Genomic DNA, 21923 nt, shown 5'->3' with positions numbered 1-21923 from the left:
CAATTTCATCCTTTATTAACAGAGCTATGTGCGGAACCACAAGAGATGGGTGAGATCCTAAATGAATATTTCACATCGGTATTTACGGTTGAGAAAGGCATGGATGTTAGGGAACTTGGGGAAATAAATCGTGATGTCTTGAGGAGTGTACATATTACAGAGAGGGAGGTGCTGGAAGTCTTAACGCGCATCAAGGTAGATAAATCTCCGGGACCTGATGAAATGTATCCCAGGACGTTATGGGAGGTTAGGGAGGAAATTGCGGGTCCCCTAGCAGAGATATTTGAATCATCGACAGCTACAGGTGAGGTGCCTGAAGATTGGAGGGTAGCAAATGTTGTGCCTTTGTTTAAGAAGGGCGGCAGGGAAAAGCCTGGGAACTACAGACCGGTGAGCCTGACATCTGTAGTGGGTAAGTTGTTAGAGGGTATTCTGAGAGACAGGATCTACGGGCATTTGGAGAGGCAGGGACTGATTAGGAACAGTCAGCATGGTTTTGTGAGAGGAAAATCATGTCTCACGAATTTGATTGAGTTTTTTGAAGGGGTAACCAAGAAGATAGATGCGGGCTGTGCAGTAGATGTGGTCTACATGGACTTTAGCAAAGCCTTTGACAAGGTACTGCATGGTAGGTTGTTACATAAGGTTAAATCTCATGGGATCCAAGGTGAGGTAGCCAATTGGATACAAAATTGGATTGATGGCAGAAGACAGAGGGTGGTTGTAGAGGGTTGTTTTTCAAACTGGAGGCCTGTGACCAGCGGTGTGCCTCAGGGATCGGTGCTGGGTCCGCTGTTATTTGTTATTTATATTAATGATTTGGATGAGAATTTAGGAGGCATGGTTAGTAAGTTTGCAGATGACACCAAGATTGGTGGCATTGTGGACAGTGAAGAAGGTTATCTAGGATTGCAACGGGATCTTGATAAATTGGGCCAGTGGGCCGATGAATGGCAGATGGAGTTTAATTTAGATAAATGTGAGGTGATGCATTTTGGTAGATCGAATCGGGCCAGGACCTACTCTGTTAATGGTAGGGCGTTGGGGAGAGTTATAGAACAAAGAGATCTAGGAGTACAGGTTCATAGCTCCTTGAAAGTGGAGTCACAGGTGGATAGGGTGGTGAAGAAGGCATTCAGCATGCTTGGTTTCATTGGTCAGAACATTGAATACAGGAGTTGGGATGTCTTGTTGAAGTTGTACAAGACATTAGTAAGGCCACACTTGGAGTACTGTGTACAGTTCTGGTCACCCTATAATAGAAAGGATATTATTAAACTAGAAAGAGTGCAGAAAAGATTTACTAGGATGCTACCGGGACTTGATGGTTTGACTTATAGGGAGAGGTTAGACAGACTGAGACTTTTTTCCCTGGAGAGTAGGAGGTTAAGGGGTGATCTTATAGAAGTCTATAAAATAATGAGGGGCATAGATAAGGTAGATAGTCAAAATCTTTTCCCAAAGGTAGGGGAGTCTATAACGAGGGGGCATAGATTTAAGGTGAGAGGGGAGAGATACAAAAGGGTCCAGAGGGGCAATTTTTTCACTCAAAGGGTGGTGAGTGTCTGGAACGAGCTGCCAGAGGCAGTAGTAGAGGCGGGTACAATTTTGTCTTTTAAAAAGCATTTGGACAGTTACATGGGTAAGATGGGTATAGAGGGATATGGGCCAAGTGCAGGCAATTGGGACTAGCTTAGTGGTATAAACTGGGCGACATGGACATGTTGGGCCGAAGGGCCTGTTTCCATGTTGTAAACTTCTATGATTCTATGATTCTACCCCGCCACCTTTACCTTTTGTCCTATCCTTCCGAAATGTTAAATAACCCTGAATATTTATCTCCCAACCTTGGTCACCTTGCAACTACGTCTCTGTAATGGCCACGAGATCGTACCCATTTGTTTCTATTTGTGCCGTCAATTCATCTCTCTTATTATGAATGCTGCGCGCGTTCAGATAAAGAACCTTTAATTTTGTCTTTTTACCCTTCTTTCCTACCCTGGCCCCATTTGCTAGTGCACTCTTATGTTTGTACACTCTGTCCCTTCCTGACACACTCTGTTTATCATTACCCCCATCACTTTCCTGTACTACTTCCTTGTCTTTTCTCTTTATCAATCTAAACGTTGCCCCACCTGAGCCCTCCCCCCCCCCCCCCCCACCATTTAGTTTAAAGCCTTCTCTAACCACCCTAGTTATTCGGTTTGCCAGAACACTGGTCCCAGCATAGTTCAGGTGAAGCCCGTCCCAACGGAACAGCTCCCTCTTTCCCCAGTACTGGTGCCAGTGCCCCATGAATTGAAACCCACTTAGAGTCATAGAGTTATACAGCACGGATAGAGGCCCTTCGGCCCATCGTGTCCGCGCCGGCCATCAGCCCTGACTACTCTCATCCCATATTCCAGCATTTGGTCCGTAGCCTTGTATGCTATGGCATTTCAAGTGCTCATCCAAATGCTTCTTGAATGTTGTGAGGGTTCCTGCCTCCACAACCCTTTCAGGCAGTGAGTTCCAGACTCCAACCACCCTCTGGGTGAAAAAGTTCTTTCTCAAATCCCCTCTAAACCTCCCGCCTTTTACCTTGAATCTATGTCCCCTTGTTATAGAACCCTCAACGAAGGGAAAAAGCTCCTTAGTATCCAACCTATCTGTGCCCCTCATAATTTTGTACACCTCAATCATGTCCCCCCTCAGCCTCCTCTGCTCCAAGGAAAACAAACCCAATCTTCCCAGTCTCTCTTCATAGCTGAAGCGCTCCAGCCCTGGTAACATCCTGGTGAATCTCCTCTGCACCCTCTCCAAAGCGATCACATCCTTCCTGTAGTGTGGCGACCAGAACTGCACACAGTACTCCAGCTGTGGCCTAACCAGTGTTTTATACAGCTCCATCATAACCTCCTTGCTCTTATATTCTATGCCTCGGCTAATAAAGGCAAGTATCCCATATGCTTTCTTTACCACCTTATCTACCTGTTCCGCCGCCTTCAGGGATCTGTGAACTTGCACACCAAGATCCCTCTGACCCTCTGTCTTGCCTAGGGTCCTCCCATTCATTGTGTATTCCCTTGCCTTGTTAGTCCCTCCAAAGTGCATCACCTCGCACTTTTCCGGGTTAAATTCCATTTGCCACTGTTCCGCCCATCTGACCAACCCATCTATATCGTCCTGCAGACTGAGGCTATCCTCCTCGCTATTTACCACCCTACCAAATTTTGTATCATCAGCGAACTTACTGATCATACCTTTTACATTCATATCCAAGTCATTAATGTGGACCACAAACAGCAAGGGACCCAGCTGTTTGTGGTCCCACACCAATCTTTGAGCCACGCATCCATCTCTCTGATCTGATTTACCCTGTGCCAATTTGCTCGTGGCTCAGGTAATAATCCGGAGATTATCACCTTTGTGGTTCTGCTTTTTAATTTAGTCCCTAGCTGCTCAAACTCCCTCAGCAGAACCTTAGTCCTACCTATGTCGTTGGAACCTACGTGGACCACGACAACTGGATCCTCCCCCTCCCACTCCAAGTTTCTCTCCAGCCCTGAGGAGATGTCCTTAACCCTGGCAGCGGGGAGGCAACACAGCCTTTGGGACTCTCGCTCTTGGCTGCAGAGAACAGTGTCTATCCCTCCAACTATACTGTCGCCTACTACAACCACATTCCTTTTCACTCCCCCCACTTGAATGGCCCCCTGAACCACGGTGCCGTGGCCAGTTTGCTCATCCTCCCTGCACTCGTCCACAAGGGCTGCAAGAACCTCGAATCTATTGTTTTTTTTATTCGTTTATGGGATGCGGGCATCGCTGGCGAAGCCGGCATTTATTGCCCATCCCTAATATTGGACAAGTGCAGAGGCTGAGGCTCCTGCAATGCTCCCTCCTGGATCCCCGTACCTGCCTCACTCGCAGTCACAACCTCCTGTCCCTGACCACGTGCCAATTCTACAGTATTTAGTCTAAGGGACGTGACTGCCTCCTGGATCAAAGTGTCCAGGTAACTTTCTCCCTCCCTGATGCCTCGCAATGTCTGCAGCTCGGACTCCAGCTCCTCAACTCGGAGCCGAAGTTCCTCGAGCTGCAGACACTTACTGCAGATGTAGTCGCCCCGGACAAAACTGTCCAGTAGCTCCCACATATTTGCAGCTGCAACACATCTCCTGCCCTGTCATAACTATTTTATTTATTTAATTGATTACTACAATGCCAATCAAATTATTTTTAGGATGAACCAAGTACTGGCCTTGTTTAATTTATTAAATTAAGTTTAGTTTTTAAACATTTTTTTTAGCTTTATGCTGTGTTACTGAGCCCACAGTCCTAAGAAGAAATACTCACTGCCTTACCTGTGATGTGTCACTGCAGTTTTGTTTTGTTGTTGCTGTGACCCGCCCTCGGCGCGCCCCTCCCCGCTGACTAATCAAATGCACCTCACCCCTTACTGCACCGAATCCCCTCAACTCACCAAATTCCCAATTAGAGACTCTGTTGAAACCAGACTCCGTTGATAGCTGCTACTCCGTGCTCCCTCACTCCTATTCTATTTACAACTGTAGAGGAAGATTTTGTGTGGACGATGTTGAAGCTTTCTGAGGAAGATTTCCACTAATGAAATTAATATGAATACAGTACAAACAAGAGTATTGTGCTGAAATGTCTGTAGTGATTCTCTAGTGTGCGTGAAAAGCTGCCATTTGTGCAGCATTTTGCTCTGACACTGTATGGGTGAACTACAGAACCAACCGTAGACCCAAGGCAGGGCTGCTTCTCGATATCCTGATGTCATTACACGTTATAGGAAGTACAACAACTAACAGAAACATCGATTAAATACATCACATCCTAAAACTAATTACAAAATCGAGTCCTTCAAAAACTAGTCCCTTATATTTCTGGACAAGGCAAAGTTAATGAGACAAAAATGTTGATGTAGATTGATTTTTAGTTTAATTGAAAAAAGGTAGAAAGACAATACAAGACCTAAATTAAGTAACTTTCCCACCCAGAAAAAGAAAATTGCAACATATATGACAACCTGAGAAACTTTTTATCCAATATTACATGTAGAAAGTTTTAACTAGTTAGTCATTTATGCATTATGTGCACTCATAATTCCACTACTTCTCGTGTGTCAATACTAGACAACTGTATACACCAGCAACCTAAACTATTCTAACTAAAGTTAATGTCAGGCGAATTCGGCAGCTCAGTACTGGTCAATTAGTGAACAAGACCTTTTACTTTGCTTGTCTCCATAGTGTAAACCTTCGTTCTGTCACTATACAGCAAACACCACCCACTGTTAACAATCTCAGTGGAATTTGCACATATCTACATTCTTGAAAGCTGTGGCGATTAAATTTGTCTCCGAACCTTTCTCTTCTACAAATCGACAGGTGCCAAGCTCCTTCCCCCCTGTGTTAATTTGACGATATAGCGACAGAAATATCAGTTTGTTGGAGTTGGAGCTGAAATCAAATAGCATTGTTTGGTATTTGCATTATCAGGTTAAACATATTGCACAGTACAAGAGTTGAGGTTAAAATTGCATTACAAACTTTTTTTGGTAAAAAAAATTAAACTTTTGTACATTGAGAAACCACTTCCTTACTCACTTTACTCACATTTACACATTATGGCCATCTCTCTAATTCTGTCTTACATAACAAACAACGAAAATAAAGTGGACAGAGAGCTACAGATCAGTAGCTTACACTGATTTAAACACAGAAATTTGCCCATTAGGAAGAGGAAATTTGCCATTCACAAAACAATGCTAGCATTCAACTGTTTATATGCATTAATACAATGTTCCCCATTGTAACCGCAGATCACGTTTTCCCTCTGGCGTTGACCCTCGCTGCTGTACAGTTCTCCGAAAGGAAGCGACCTTGTTCGAGTGGTCACTTTGGACAGTGAACGCTGTCAGATTAATCGAACGTTGCTCCCCCACAGCTTACTTCAATTCTACCCACTTGCACAGAAGTGATAACTGGACCACAATTCAGAAAACAATCAGATTCTCAATGATTTTCTCTCTCTCCCCAAAACTGGGTATTGAGTTTAAACTAACTCAGCACTGACCTGGTCTATTACTGGCCCTCACCGCCACCGTTACACGGCAGCTTTTCTCACTGGAACCTTCCCAGCACTGACCTGGTGCATCTCAACACTCTGGAACATTCTTACACGAAGGTTCAGGACAGAGAGCGAACAATGAACAAGCAACGCGCTTGAAAGCAAGGGGGTCTCGCATATAAACATGAACAGCTCAGGTGGAAACGACAGGAGCTTTGTAAAAATCTCCTGCTATGGAGCTAGAATTTCGTAGAGGCAAAATTGGGTGGACGAGGAATTAAAACAGATTCTTCCCATTCTTTCTGAAAATAGGTTGAAATAATTTAAGTCATAATTAGAGTGCCTTCTAGATTAATAAGGTCTTGTTGGTTTAGCAGTTGATCAGGATTTCTGTTACTAGATAATGGTTTGTTTTCTCTTATGTGGTCCCTCTCCATTTCTTCCTCCTCCCTTTGGGCAAATTGTCAGTCACGGTGGTTTGAAATCTGCTCAGGAGCTGGCAGTGGAATTCGGAAGACCTGGATGTTTAGATGCGATGCAATCTGAATGCAGACAGTGGTGCAATAAATCACCAAATCGCAGAGGGACAAGATCTGAAAAGAATCAAAACAGGACTGATTTTACATCTTATGAACCATCCAACAACAACTTGCAGTAATACAGCGCCTTTTTATCATGGTGAAATGTCGCAAGGCACGGCCGCCAATGGTGGAGCGATGAAAATCGGGGATGTATAAGAGGCCAGAACTGGAGGAGCGCAGAGATCTCGGGGGGTTGTAGGGCTGGAGGAGGTTACAGAGATAGGGAGGGGTGAGGCCATGGGGAGATTTGAAAACAAGGATGAGAATTTTAAAATTGAGGCGTGGCTGGACTGGCAGCCAGTGTGGGTCAGCGAGCACAGGGTGATGGGTCAGCGAGCACAGGGGGTGATGGGTGAACGGGACTTGGTGCGAGTTAGGATACAGGCAGCAGAGTTTTGGATGAGCTCAAGTTCACGGAGGTTGCAAGGTGGGAGGCCGGCCAGGAGAGCATTGGAATAGTCGAGTCTGGAGGTAACAGAGGCATGGATGAGGGTTTCAGCAGCAGGTGAGCTGAGGCAGGAGCGGAGACGGGCGATGTTACGGAGGTGGAAGTAGGCAGTCTTGGTGATAATCCAACAAAATCAAAACAATCTTACACTTAGATAGCACCTTCAACATAGAAAAACACCCCATGGCACTTAATGGAGGAGAGATTAGGAGGGGTGACCAAAAGCCTGGTTTCAGGAGGGTCTTATAGGACATTTATTAGAGAATCTCAGATCCTTATTAATTTACCTTTGGTTAGATGCATCACAAGTTGAAAACACTGGTTTAAAAAAAACGTATCAAATGATTTGGTTCCAGGAGAGAGCTCACCTCTAAAATGAGGGCAGGTTGCATAGATATAAGAACATAAGAAATAGGAGCAGGAGTCGGCCATTCGGCCCCTCGAGCCTGCTCCACCATTCAATCAGATCATGGCTGATCTTCAACCTCAACTCCACTTTCCTGCCTGATCATCATATCCCTTGATTCCCTTTGTTCAAAAATCTATCGATCTCAATCTTGAATATATTCAATGACTCAGCATCCACAGCCCACTGGGGTAGAGAATTCCAAAGATTCACAACCCTCTGCGTGAAGAAATTCCTCCTCTTCTCAGTCTTAAATGGCCGACCACATAGCCTGCGACTATGCCCCCTAGTTCTAGACTCTCTATCCAGGGGAAACAACCTCTCAGCATTTACCCTGTCAACCTCCTCAGAATCTTGTATGTTTCAACGAGATCACCTCTCATTCTTCTAAACTCCAGAGAGTATAGGCCCATTCTACTCAATCTCTCTTCATAGGACAACCCTCTCATCCCAGGAGTTAATCTAGTGAACCTTTGTTACACTGCCTCTAAGGCAAATATATCCTTCCTTAGATAACGAGACCAAAACCATACGCAGTACTCTAGGTGAGGTCTCACTAAAGCCCTGTACAACTGTAGTAAGACTTCCTTACTCTTGTACTCCAACCCCCTTGCAATAAAGGCCAAATTGCCATTTACTTTCCTAATTGCTTGCTGTACCTGCATACTAACTTTTTGTGTTTCTTGTATGATGACATCCAAGTCTCTCTGAACACCAACATTTAATAGTTTCTCACCATTTAAAAAATATTCTATTTTTCTATTCTTCCTACCAAAGTGAATAACCTCACATTTCCCCACATTATACTCCATCTGCCAATTCCAAGGATTCCATGAGAATTCCAAGGACTCAGAACCCTCTGAGTGAAGAAATTTTTCCTCATCTCAGTCCTAAATGGACGACCTCTTATCTTGAGACTATAACCCCTACTTCTAGACTCTCTAGCTAGGGGAAACAGCCTCTCAGCATCTACCCTGTCAAGCTCTCTAATATGATTTAGGATGATTAAAGGATTTGATAATGCAGATGGAGAGAAACTATTTCCTTTGGTGGGACTGTCCAGAATAAGGGGGCATAACGTTAAAATTAGAGCTAGGCCGTTCAGGGGTGATGTCAGGAAGCACTTCTTCACACAAAGGGGAGTGGAAATCTGGAACTCTCTCCCTCAAAAAGCTGTTGAGGCTGGGGGTCAATTGAAAATTTCAAAATTGAGATTGATAGATTTTTGTTAGGTACTACAAAATGCTGCGGTACAGAGGGATCTGGGTGTCCTCGTACATGAAACACAAAAAGTCAACATACAGGTGCAGCAGGTAATCCGGAAGGCAAACGGAATATTGGCCTTTATTTCTAGGGGGATGGACTATAAAAGCAGGGAAGTCATGCTACAACTATACAGGGTGCTGGTGAGACCACACCTGGAGTACTGCATACAGTTCTGGTGCCCTTATTTAAGGAAGGACATACTTACATTGGAGGCAGTTCAGAGAAGGTTCACTAGGTTGATTCCAGGTATGGAAGGGTTGTCTTATGAGGAAAGATTGAACAGGTTGGGTCTATACTCATTGGAATTTAGAAGAATAAGAGGAGATCTTGTTGAAACATACAAGATTCTGAGGGGACTCGATAGGGTAGATGCTGAGAGGATGTTACCCCTCATGGGGGAATCTAAAACTAGGGGGCATAGTCTCAGAATAAGGGGTCGCCCGTTTAAGACGGAAATAAGGAGGAATTTCTTCTCCCAGAGGGTTGTGAATCTTTGGAATTCTTTACCCCAAAAAGCTGTGGAGGCTGAGTCATTGAATACATTCAAGGCTGAGTTAGACAAATTTTTGATCAGCAAGGGAGTCAAAAGATATGGGGAAAGGGCGGGAAAGTGGAGTTGAGGTAAAAATCAGATCAGCCGTGATCTCATTAAATGGCAGAGCAGGCTCGAGGGGCCGAATGGCCTCCTCCTGCTCCTATCTCTTATAGGCAAGGGTAACAAGGGATATGTTGTTAAGATGGAGTTCAAATACAGACCAGCTGTGATTTAATTTAATTGAGAGCTGAATGGCCTCCTCCTGTTCCTATGTTCCTAAAATGGTCCAAAAGCTGAATGTTTGGTTCGAGTTAAGGAATAAGAAGGGAACTGTTGCTCAATTGGTGGTGTATAATAGAATGTCAAACAGTGGAAAGGAGATAGAGGAAGAGATGTAGATGCAAATTAGAGAAAGTTGGAAGAACGACATTTTTGGGGATGATCCAGAGGGTCTTTGCTTTGCGTATAAACCTGTGCTGTGCCGGAAACTGGGGGCAAAAGTGGTCTAATGGTCTGATTTTCAATAGTCACATTTCAAGCACAAAACTCACAAATTAACTCCAATATGACAATGGATAAAAGCAGGTTGAATGAACTTTTATGCCAACATTTAATTTACAACCCCGACTTTTTCACCAACATTTGAGGTACCTAGAGTTTGGAACACACAAGGAGTAACAATGCTTTGAGTTGTCTAAAGTCATATTCTTTTCAAGGAAATCAACACAAATTACTTACCATAGCTGCCCATAGTACAAAGTACTCATCAATAAAACTATCAAAGTATTGGTTCAGGAACAGGAGGCCTGGCCCGATGAATGCTGTATCTTGAAGTTTCACCTTACTTTTTGTCATATGTGCCACCTACAAAATCAACAGGGAAAAGTTTTTACTTTAATAATTTAAAACTGAAATACCGATGTACAGCATGCAGAACTACATCAGGTCAACATTCAGATTATATTAGAAAGTCATAGAATCATACAGTACGGGAGGCCATTCGGCCCATCTTGCCTGTGCCGGCTCTATGAAAGCGCTATCCAGTTAGTTCCACTCCCCCTACTCTTTCCCCATAGCCCTGCAAATGTTTCCCCTTCAAGTATTTATCCAGAGTGAAATAAGCCCACCAGTCCCACTCCATCTGAGTCTGTGTTTGATTATTCTATCCTGGACACTGCTCCCACAACACCTTTTCATCTCCTGCTTTAGGCAATAAATTTCCTTTGCACATCTCCCGAAAAAAAAAATCAAGCAGTGTTAATACCTCTATAATGCCTCAACCCCCTTTCTCAACAGATGTCAATCCAGCTCCTTTTTTAAAGGCACCAAATGACCCACAAATCAACGCCCTTCTCTGGGAGTTTGTTCCATTACAGTTGAAAACTTACACCAAACTGAACAGGACCGGCATTGTTTTACTAGAGTTCGCAGCAGTTGACACAGCTGTAAATTAGGAGCAGTGTTATGCACAAACGAACAACAAATAAAAAACAGATGCATCACGGCAGACTCGTGACACAGGCAATTCCCCGGGGGGAAGCGCCCATTATATTTGGGCTGGCAGCTGCTCTAGGTGGTTCTGATAAAGTTAAGAACACCATCATCAACTAGTGTTCACACAGAATGATGCCGCGCAGAAGGTGGCCGTTCGGCCCATCGTGCCTGTGCCGGCTCTTTGAAAGAGCTATCCAATTAGTCCCACTTCCTCCCCCTGCTCTTTTCCCCATAGCCCTGAATTTTTTTTTAACTTTCAAGTATTTATCTAATTCCCTTTTGAAAGTTATTATTGAATCTGCTTCCACCGCCCTTTTCAGGCAGCGCTTTCCAGATCACGACAACTCACCGCGTTACAAAAAAAATTCTCATCGCCCCCCCCCTCCCCCACCCCGGAACTTTTGCCAATTACCGTAAATCTGTATGAAAGCACAATCAGAGCGGAGCTAGCTCTGCTCTGCAACCTTGAGCGAGCCAGTGTTTCAGGGACTAATGATTTGGGACAGCCTGCTTTTCTGTGAGAGAAGAGGCTGCCATCAGGTAGTGGAGTGGACCTCCGTTAGCTGTACAGTGCCGAAAGAAGGGACCCAATTTTTTTTTAAAAAAAGGTATCGCTCGTCATTTCGATCTGTTTAGAGATTAACTTACCACTAACTTGTTTGTGATTTTAGAAGCTACACATCCAAATGTTAAAACATAGAGGCAAGGGTGATCCTCGAACAAATGTGTTGTGGATTTTTTGTAGATCATTATGGCCATTATTATAACCAAGCCAATGTGCAAGGCTGGAGACAAAACACTGGTATCCTGGAAAAATAAGGAAAGAAACAGTCAACACTGCAGATTCGTAATAACTTGTGCAAAATGCCTTATTATTCGTGAGCATTTCTGAGATCTGCATTACCGCTATAGTGGAACCATTCTTCCCTGTCCCACCACTGAAGATGATTCGGAAATAATTGGTACAGGAATAGATTGCTCCCCCTATTATTCCAAACACTGGCAGTATCTTCATTCTCAGTCCTAGTACTGGAATCTTTTTGGAAGGAATAATAAACAGAAGTGTATGTAACATTAGCAGTGACACTGTTAGATGTGTTGTGAGTAACATAACTACCGTCTATCTATCTATTTATGACTGGGGCACTGTTAACACAGAACTCAAAACACCATCTGACTTTATTCTGAACCTCACTCACTCGGCATAATACAAGTTTAGAAAAAGTATTACCTTTCTTTAGTCATCCCGTGTAAAGTTTTAAGGGGAACGTCCAGAGGCAGCAGAGAACAACAAAAAAATAAGTGACAGAAATTTTGCGTCAATACCATGTCAGACTGCACCTGTAAACTGAATTTCATCACAACGAGCCTGTTGTGTCGCGGTTACACGTAACTGAAGGTTTGTACAACGGGGTCGCCTGTCGCAAAAGAGCCACTGCCCGAAATCCAAGGATTGTAAACATCACTCGCTCGACTGAATTCTCATTTTTAAACAGGTAATTAATCTTCACTTAAGTTACGTTGGAGGAAAAGCAAGTTGCCCACCATGCTGTGTAGTACTTTTCAAATTAAAATGATCTCCAAACACTGCTGGAGAGGAGACAGGAATAATACCAAAAAAATCAGCAAAATCATAGAATCATAGAAAGGTTACAGCACGGAAGGAGGCCATTCGGCCCATCGAGTCCACGCCGGATCTATGCACGAGAAATCCAGCTAGCCCCACTGCCCCACCCTATCCCCGTAGTCCTGCACATTTTTTCATTTCAATTACTTATCCAGTTCCCTTTTGAAGGCCATGATTGAATCTGCCTCCACCACCCCCTCGGGCAGTGCATTCCAGATCCTAACCACTCGCTGTGTAAAAAAGTTTTTCCTCATATCACCTTTGGTTCTTTTGCCAATCACCTTAAATCTATGCCCTCTGGTCCTTGACCCTTCCGCCAATGGGAACAGTTTCTCTCTATCTACTCTGTCTGGACCCTTCATGATTTTGAAGACCTCTATCAAATCTCCTCGCAACCGTCTCTGTTCCAAGGAGAACAATCCCAGCTTCTCCAGTCTATCCACATAACTGAAGTCCCTCATCCCTGGAATCATTCTAGTAAATCTTCTCTGCACCCTCTCCAAGGCCTTCACGTCCTTCCTAAAGTGCGGTGCCCAGAACTGAACACAATACTCCAGTTGTGGCCGAACCAGTGTTTTATAAAGGTTCATCATGACTTCCTTGCTTTTGTACTCTATGCCTCTATTTATAAAGCCCAGGACCCTGTTTGCTTTTTTAACCGCTTTCTCAACCTGCCCTGCCACCTTCAACGATTTGTGCACATATACCCCCAGATCCCTCTGTTCCTCCACCCCTTTTGGAATTGTGCCCTCTAGTTTATATTGCCTCTCCTCATTTTTCCTACCAAAATGAATCACCTCGCATTTTTCTGCGTTAAACTTCATCTGCCACATGTCCGCCCATGCCACCAGCCTGTCTATATCCTCTTGATGTCTATCACTACCCTCCCAAGTTCTGTGTCATCTGCAAATTTTGTACTCCCAAGTCCAAGTCATTAATATATATCAAGAAACGCAGCGGTCCCAGCACCGGCCCCTGGGGAACACCACTGCACTCCACCCTCCAGTCTGAAAAACAACCGTTCACCACTACTCTCTGTTTCCTGTCATTTAGCCAATTCTGAATCCATGTTGCTACTGCCCCCTTTATTCCATGGGCCGCAATCTTATTAGCAAGCCTACCATGTGGCACTTTTTGAAAATCCATGTACACCACATCAACTGCATTGCCCTCATCTACCCTCTGTTACTTCATCAAAAAACTCTATCAAGTTGGTTAAACACTATTTGCCTTCAACAAATCCGTGCTGGCTTTCCCTAATCAATCCACACTCGTCCAAGTAATTGTTAATTCTGTCCCGGATTATTGTTTCCAAAAGTTTCCCCACCACTGCGGTTAAATTGACTGGCCTGTAGTTACTGGGTTTATCCTTACACCCTTTTTTGAACAAGGGTGTAACATTTGCAATTCTCCAGTCCTCTAGCACCATTCCCATATCTAAGGATGTTTGGAAGATTATGGCCAGTACCTCCGCGATTTCCCCCTTACTTCCCTCGGCATCCTAGGATGCATCCCATCCGGACCAGGTGACTTATCTATTTTAAATACAGCTAGCCTTTCTAGTACCTCTTCTTTCTCAATTTTTAGCCCATCCAGTACCTTAACTATATCTTTCTTTACAGAAACTCTGGCAGCATTTTCTTCCTTGATAAAGACCGATGCAAAGTACTCATTTAGTACCTCGGCCTTGGCTACTGCTTTATGGTCCGTAATCGGCCCCACCCCTCCTCTTACCACGCGTTTATTGTTAACATGTCTGTAGAAGACTTTTGGATTCCCTTTTATGTTGGCCACCAGTCTATTTTTATACTCTCTCTTTGCCCCTCTTATTTCCTTTTTCACTTCCTCTCTGAACTTTCTATATTCTGCCTGGTTCTCACTTGTGTTATCAACCTGACACCTGTCATATGCCCCTTTTTTCTGCTTCATCTTATTTTCCATCTGGCTTTAGTTGCCCCACCTTTCTCCCTCGTTGGAATGTACCTTTTCTGTACCCTAATCATCTCCCCTTTAAAGGTTGCCCACTGTTCAATTACAGTTTTGCCTGCCAATCAATAATTCCAATTTACCCGGGCCAGATCTGTTCTCATCCCACTGAAATTGGCCCTCCTCCAATTGAGTATTTTTACTTTAGAGTGATCAGAGTCCTTTTCCATAACTAATCTAAACCTTATGATACTATGATTGCTGTTCCCTAAATGCTCTCCCACTGACACTTGCTCCACTTGGCCCATCTCATTCCCTAACACCAAGTCCAGCAATGCCTCCTTCCTCGTTGGGCCAGAAACGTACTGGTCGAGAAAGCTATCCTGAACACATTTCAAAAATTCCTCCCCTTCTTTTCCCCTTATGTTATTGTTATCCCAGTTTACATTAGGATAGTTGAAATTAGGATAGAAATTACTCATCGAAGAGTAACTGTCCAGGAAGAACGAGCTTACTGTATCATTCTCTATATAGCGTTAGATGATAGGGTGAGATGAAGAGGGGTGGGAGGAGGCTCGTGTGGAACATAAACACCAGCATGGACCTGTTGGGCCGAATGGCCTGTTTCTGTGCCGTATATTCTATGTAATAGATGAGCCCCTGCCCGCTCCCCCCACCTCCCCGCGGTCACCATCAGTTCTAATTGAGAAAACAAGAATAAAACCAACACCACCAGTGCAGTAACTGGGAACAGCTGGTTAAACAATAACGACGATTAACAGTAATGGGATCTTCCCCGTGGCCATAAGCTCACAAAGTTATTGAAGGACCATTAAAAAAAAACACGCGCATCAACCCATTTCCTGCTCCGAGATACTCTGTACTCCGTTGAGATAGAACAGAAATTCTTACGGACTGTCCATAATTGAGAGGTGTAAAACATGGATATACTAGAATGCAAAATGGCAAAATGTGCATGGCTAATTAACCCTCTACAACAACAACAACTACTACTACTACTACTACTTGCATTTATATAGCGCCTTTAACGTAGTAAAAGGTGCTTCACAGGAGCGATTATCAAACAAAATTTGACACTGAGATATTAGGACAGGTAGGTTTTAAGGGGCGTCTTAAAGGTGGGAGAGAGAGGCGGAGAGGTTTAGGGCAGGAATTCCGGAGCTTAGGGCCTAGGCAGCTGAAGGCACGGCCGCCAATGGTGGAGCGATTAAAATCGGGGATGAGCAACAGGCAAGAATTGGAGGAACAGAGAGCTCTCGGAGGGTCATGGGGCTGGAGGGAAGGATAGGGAGGGGCGAGGCCACGGAGGAACAGAAGTGGGAAACGTGGTATGAGAAGAATGAATGAACTTGCATTTATATAGTGCCTTATCAAATCTCTCAAAGCGCCCCAAACAACTTCACATACAATGAATTCCTCTGAAGGGCAGTCAACTACATGGAGGAACGTGGCAGCAACATTAAGGCACAGCAAGATCCCACAAACAGCAATGAGGCAAATGACCAGTTAATAGTATTGGCTGAGGGAAAAATGTTGGCCAAAACATGTAATTTCCAGAACAAACATGTTTGAAGATGAGCTGCGCACTTTGCGATAACCTAGGCAATGGAGAAAATAGCGTCTCCTGACAGGCACCTTGTGATTTCCCGCATTGATTGATTGATTGATCGATCGATCTATATACCCAGAGGAGGGCAGGAAAACACCAAATTTGACAAGACACTTACTGAACATCCAGTATAATGCTCAGGGAGTCTACAAACACAAGACACCAAATCTCACCGTATGTCATTAACACAGCATATTTTTAACACACTGTTATGGATGTAGAATATTAATAACCCAGAGGCCAACCCAGCCCTAAATAACAGTATATTTATGACAAAACAATTACCCCAAAAATTGGACTTTTTTCAGTCTAACTGCATAGGATGATTAGGTCCCTTCAAAAAGAGCAAAAAGTAAACTACTCTTCCTGGATCACACAGCAGCTAAACGTGCCTTGAAAAGCAATCTTCTCCATATGCTAAACGGGAAGCAAAATTTGAGCCTGCTGCCTCGGACCACTGGATCAGGGAGGGCACGTCTCGGTTGACTCAGATTCAGTCAGGGTGACTTCTGCCATCCGACAGCTCGACCGCAGATGGGAGCGATCGGAGGATAGGGAGACGGTCGGAAGCAAGCCCTGCCCTGTTGCCAGGTGATCGCTGAAGGGCACTGACGGTCCTGTGTATAGGTGTCCAGCTCGTCAGGTGAAGATGGACATTGCAGGGTGGAGGACAGGAGTAGCAACAATGGCAATTCAAAAGTGGGCAAATGGAACGGGGGAAGAGAACAAAAAAAAAATAACTTGCAGGTTGTACTTTTTCTGTAATCCAGTCCGACGGTGGAGCAACACAGTTCTGGTACAGCCCAGATTTAAACTCCACCCTCCAGTGATACCTACAGGTGCTCGATGATATTACAATCTCGGTCAGCGTGCAGAGCCAACCAGGTGGGGTAGGGGGAGAGACATCTTAAGAAGCTTTGCCTCAGGATCCCCCCTCAATTCTCTCTTCAAGGTGCCTGGAGCAGACTAACGGGATATTTTCAGATCTCCACGGCCGCAGCCCCATTCTTAGACCAAGGTCGTCACGGGTTCAAGCCCCACTGCAGGACTTAATCCGACACTTCAGGCCTGTACTGAGGGAGTGCTGCATTGCCAGGGGTGCCGTCTTTCGGATGAAACATTAAACTGAGGACCCATCTGTCTGTTCATGTACAAGATCCCAGGGCACTATTCGAAGACCAGGTTCTTCTGGCCAACATTGAGCCCTCAACCGACACCCTCAAAACAGATTATCTGGTCATTTACCTCATTGCTGTTTGTGGGTCCTTGCTGTGCGCAAATTGGCTCCCACGTCTGCCTACATTACAACAGTGACTGCACTTCAAAATTAATTCAAAGAATTACAGAGAATGTACAGCATAGAAGCAGGCCATTCGGCCCAACCGGTCCATGCCGGTGTTTATGCTCCACGTGAGCCTCCTCCCTCCCTTCTTCATCTAACCCTTGGCTGTCAAGTGTTTTGAGACTGCCTGAGAATGTGAAAGGCGCTATATAAATGCAGCTCGGTCTCGCACACTGTACCTGTATCAACAAAAGCAGATGATCAACACTAACTTAACGTACAGCTTACCTCATAATCCCAAAGAGAAGGTCCTCCAATGGCAGACAAGAAAAAGATGAGTATTATGCAGATTTGAACTTCAGTTACATCAACTCTAATCGGATACAGAGAGACGAGTGGTTAAAACTTCTGGAAGTTAACGTACAGTCGATCAGACAGTGACCGAGCTAAACACTTACCAGAATATTCTAGAACGGACATCACCAAAGGGGAGCCTCACCTGTCAGACGCACGTATCGGGAGATCTCAGGCGTGCAGCCCACGACCCTCCAGCCATGCACTTTCATCGCCTGTTATTTCACAGCATGCATGGTTGGAAGGAGGTGAGGCTCCCCATCGATTAACGTGTGTCCGTAGAATCAGCCCTCTTAGATTTTACATACAATAAGCCTGTGTGTATGCAGTGACACCAAAACATAGTCACTTTAGTAAAATGCTGTCTCTATATTATTACAGTTTACATCGTAAGTTAGTCGCATGCTCAGGAGTGAGTCAACACATGCAAAGCAGGGTGGAGGTTCCAATCGGCAAAATTCGATTTCAAATGCTTAACGTGCTTGCACTAAATTAGAATCATAGAAGTTTACAACATGGAAACAGGCCCTTCGGCCCAACATGTCCATGTCGCCCAGTTTATACCACTAAGCTAGTCCCAATTGCCTATAGAATCATAGAAGAATTCCTGTTGGTGTTATTTTTAAGCGGGTGTTAATGGTGCTTATTTTAAATGGGATAACGTCTTAGAATCATACAATGATACAGCACAGAAGGAGGCCATTCGGCCCATCGTGCCTGTGCTGGCTCTTTGAAAGAGCTATCCAATTAGTCCCACTCCCCTCGCCCTTTCCCCACAGCCCTCAAATTTTTCTTTTCAAGTATATATTCAATACTTCTGCATTTCAGCAATTAAACATATCAAAGCTGCTCATTGGTGAAAGCTGCATGTTGGCGAAAGCTGCATAGTAGCGAAAGCTGCATAGTAGTGAAAGCTGCATATTGGTGAAAGCTGCATGTTGGCGAAAGCTGCATATTGGTGAAAGCTGCATAGTAGTGAAAGCTGCATATTGGTGAAAGCTGCATAGTAGTGAAAGCTGCATATTGGTGAAAGGTGCGCATGTTTCTGGTGTGTGTTTCTGTGGCCTCACCCTATGTTGACAGGTTTCTTGCACCCTTGTCTCAGGTAATTCTCTAGATACCTAATCCTTACCCAAAATGACAACAATAAGTTCCTGACATCAAAGCCCCTTTAAATTTCATGGAAACATTTTCTCTACGTTTACCTTATAAAACCCTTTCATAATCTTAAAGACCTCTATCGGGTCACCCTTCAGTCTTCTCTTTTCAAGAGAAAACAGCCCCAGCCTGTTCAACCCTTCCTGATAGGTATAACCTCTCAGTTCTGGTATCATCCATGTAAATCTTTTTTGCACCTTCCGCATTGCCTCTATATCCTTTTTGTAATATGGAGACCGGAACTGTGCACATTACTCCAAGTGTGGTACTCTAACTGTGTACTCAAGAAATGCATTGGAAGTCAATGTCCAGATCTGTGCTATTACGTTCTGCGTTTTATTTCTCTGTGTATCTACATTCTTGGACACAGCCCTTCCTCCCCTCAACACCCCCACCCCCCCCAACCACAAGAGAGAACTATCCCCATGGGCAGATCCTGCACATGGAACAAACAGGGAGGGGGAAAAATAAAACATGCGAACTTACAGGCCAAATCGTAGGGACCCTGAAACGTAGGTTTGCCAGTGAGCACAATAAAACATAAACATGCCAACGAAGCAGCAGAAGAACATTACGTCAGAATCAGTTCCCAGGCGAACGGCCAGACAGCTTCCCAAGCCAACGAAAACTACAAGAAAAAGGAGCAACAGAGTTACAACACAACAAGAGAAGGCACGACACGGCTGACTGACAGCTCTGTTAGATGAAGTTGCAAGAGAGTTTATAAAAGCTGGCAGAGAGGAATGACGGCTTTAAAGGTGATCGGAAACAAAACTCTGGCCGATTTTTGATCTCCCCGCTTGCTCTGGCGGTCAGTGCCAAGGTGTTCTGGTCAACAATATAACAGTTGCTGCTGTGGTTGGAATTCAGGCTGTGCCCTCGTACCTGTAGAAATGGAGTCGCAGCCATGGTCAAAAAGTTCCCCGAGGGGAGAGCTGCTGTTGGTTCTTCTGGCTTGCTTTCCATCGATGGCATCCAACGATTGGTAAATAAATAATCCCAGCCCACACAGCACGTATGCATATGGCGGTGCCTGAAAAAAGGGAGAATGCCAATCATAGGCTAAATGGTCCAACGCAAACTAACTCAACAAGAATCTTCAATCCGTCGCTGCTTAATACATAAAAACATAAGAAATAGGAGCAGGAGTAGGCCATACAGCCCCTCGAGCCTGCTCCGCCATTCAATCAGACCATGGCTGATCTTGTCCCACTCCAAAGACTTGAGCACATAATCCAGGCTAACACTGCAGTGCAGAACTGAGAGAGTGCCGCACTGTCAGAGATGCCCATCTTTCGGATAAGACATTAAACCAAGGCTCGGTCCGGCCTCTCAAGTTAATGTAAAAGATTCCATGCCACTATTTGAAGGGTTCTCCCAGTGTCCTGATATGTTCCAATATTTATCCCTCAACCAACATAATTAATACAGATTATCTGGTCATGTATCTCATTACCGTTTGTGGAATCTTGCTGTGCTCAAATTGGCTGCCGTGTTTTCCTACATTACAATAGTGACTACAATGCAAAAGTACTTCATTGGCTATAGAGTGCATTGTGACGTCCTGAAGTCGTGAAAGATACACCTTTTAAGTGTCAGCCGTGGCTCAGTGAGAACTGGTAAAAGTTAGAGATAAAACAGTTTTGAAGTAAGTACCGAGCCAGGGAAAAGGGAGGTGGGGGGGAGGTGGCCATAGGGAAGAAAAGAGCAAAGGGGAAGATCTGTGATAGGGTGGAGGGCAGGAGTGATTAAATGACAAAAGGGATGATGGTGCGAGGCAAAAGGGGAGTGATAATGAGACAAGTAAAGAAACAAGAGATGGGTCTAGAGGAGGTGTAAATGGTTACAGCAGAACCAGTACCAGCACTTGCGGTCTGAGATAATGGGAGTGATGGTTATGATCTGAAGTTATTGCATTCAGCGTTGAGGCCAGAAGGTTGTAAAGTGCCTCATCAAAAGACGAGGTGCTGTTCCTCGAGCTTCATAAAAGGATGGTGATAAGTTGGCCAGTGGGAAACCGAATAATACACAATAGTCTCGGGAAGGTTGTGTCACCCTGGGTAACTTTGTACTGTAATACTGGCACCAGAATACTGACAATCACAGCAAGGCACCAGAGCCAAGATTGTACTGTACGAGGGCAGAGTACGTTTGGTTTAGGGTGTGGTGCAAAATTCAGGGAAAACTTTAATGTATTGTTTCCTTTTGTGCTGTAGGTCAGTCCTGTAAGATGACTCAGCAGGCAGTTTGTAAACCTCTGTTAATGTGCCAGAGTTCAAGCTCCACACGAGCCTCCTCCCTCCCTACTTCATCTCACCCAATCGGCATATCCTTTTATTCCTTTCTCCCTCATGTGCTTTTCTAGCTTCCCCTTAAATGTATCTATGCTATTCACCTCAACCTCTCCTTGTGACAGTGAGTTCCACATTCTCACCACACTCTGGGTAAAGAAATTTCCCCTAAATTCCCTATTGGATTTATTAGCGACTGTTTTATATTTATGACCTCTAGTTTTGGACTTCTCCACAAGTGGAAACATTTTCTCTACGTCTACCCTATCAAACCCTTTCATAATCTTAAAGACTTCTATCAGGTCACCCCTCAGCCTTCTCTTTTCTAGAGAAAAGAGCCCCAAACTGTTCAGCCTTTCCTGATATGTATATCCTCTTAGTTATAGCAGTACAGGCTGTAGTTTATGGTTCTATTTATTTGGGGTATATATGAGGTTGCTGAAACCCTCACCCATGCCTCTGTTACCTCCAGACTCGACTATTCCAATGCTCTCCTGGCCGGCCTCCCATCTTCCACCCTCCACAAACTTGAGCTCATCCAAAACTCTGTTGCCCGTAACCTAACTTGCACCATGTTCCATTCATCCAAATTACCCCTGTGTTCCCTGACCTACATTGGCTCCCATTCCGGCAACGCCTCGAGTTTAAAATTCTCATCCTTGTTTTCAGATCCCTCCATGGCCTCGCCCCTCCCTATCTCTCTAACCTCCTCCAGCCCTACAACCCTCCGAGATCTCTGCGCTCCTCCAATTCTGGCCTCTTGCACATACCACAAGGTATCACAATTGTGTGGGACAGGCTGGATGGACCAGAGGGTCTTTTGCTGTCCGTCATTGCTCCTATGGCT

At 44.6% G+C, this 21923-nt stretch overlaps 1 protein-coding gene across 1 annotated transcript in view; it reads right to left on the bottom strand.

The window, feature by feature from the left end:
* Positions 1-4924: 4924 nt before the first annotated feature.
* Positions 4925-21923, bottom strand: part of chpt1 (choline phosphotransferase 1) — a 38983-nt gene continuing 21984 nt past the window's right edge. Inside the window, exons 5-8 of the mRNA XM_067999237.1 lie at positions 11713-11844; positions 11457-11615; positions 10053-10178; positions 4925-6671 (exon numbers count right to left, since the gene is read on the bottom strand). Of these exons, the coding sequence (XP_067855338.1) occupies positions 6543-6671; positions 10053-10178; positions 11457-11615; positions 11713-11844 (546 nt within the window). The 3' untranslated portion in view covers positions 4925-6542. The remainder of the gene's footprint in view (positions 6672-10052; positions 10179-11456; positions 11616-11712; positions 11845-21923) is intronic.

This window comes from Heptranchias perlo, chromosome 18 (assembly GCF_035084215.1).
Source record: "Heptranchias perlo isolate sHepPer1 chromosome 18, sHepPer1.hap1, whole genome shotgun sequence".
Taxonomy (NCBI): Eukaryota; Metazoa; Chordata; class Chondrichthyes; order Hexanchiformes; family Hexanchidae; genus Heptranchias; species Heptranchias perlo.
This window is presented reverse-complemented; position numbering and strand designations above follow the sequence as displayed.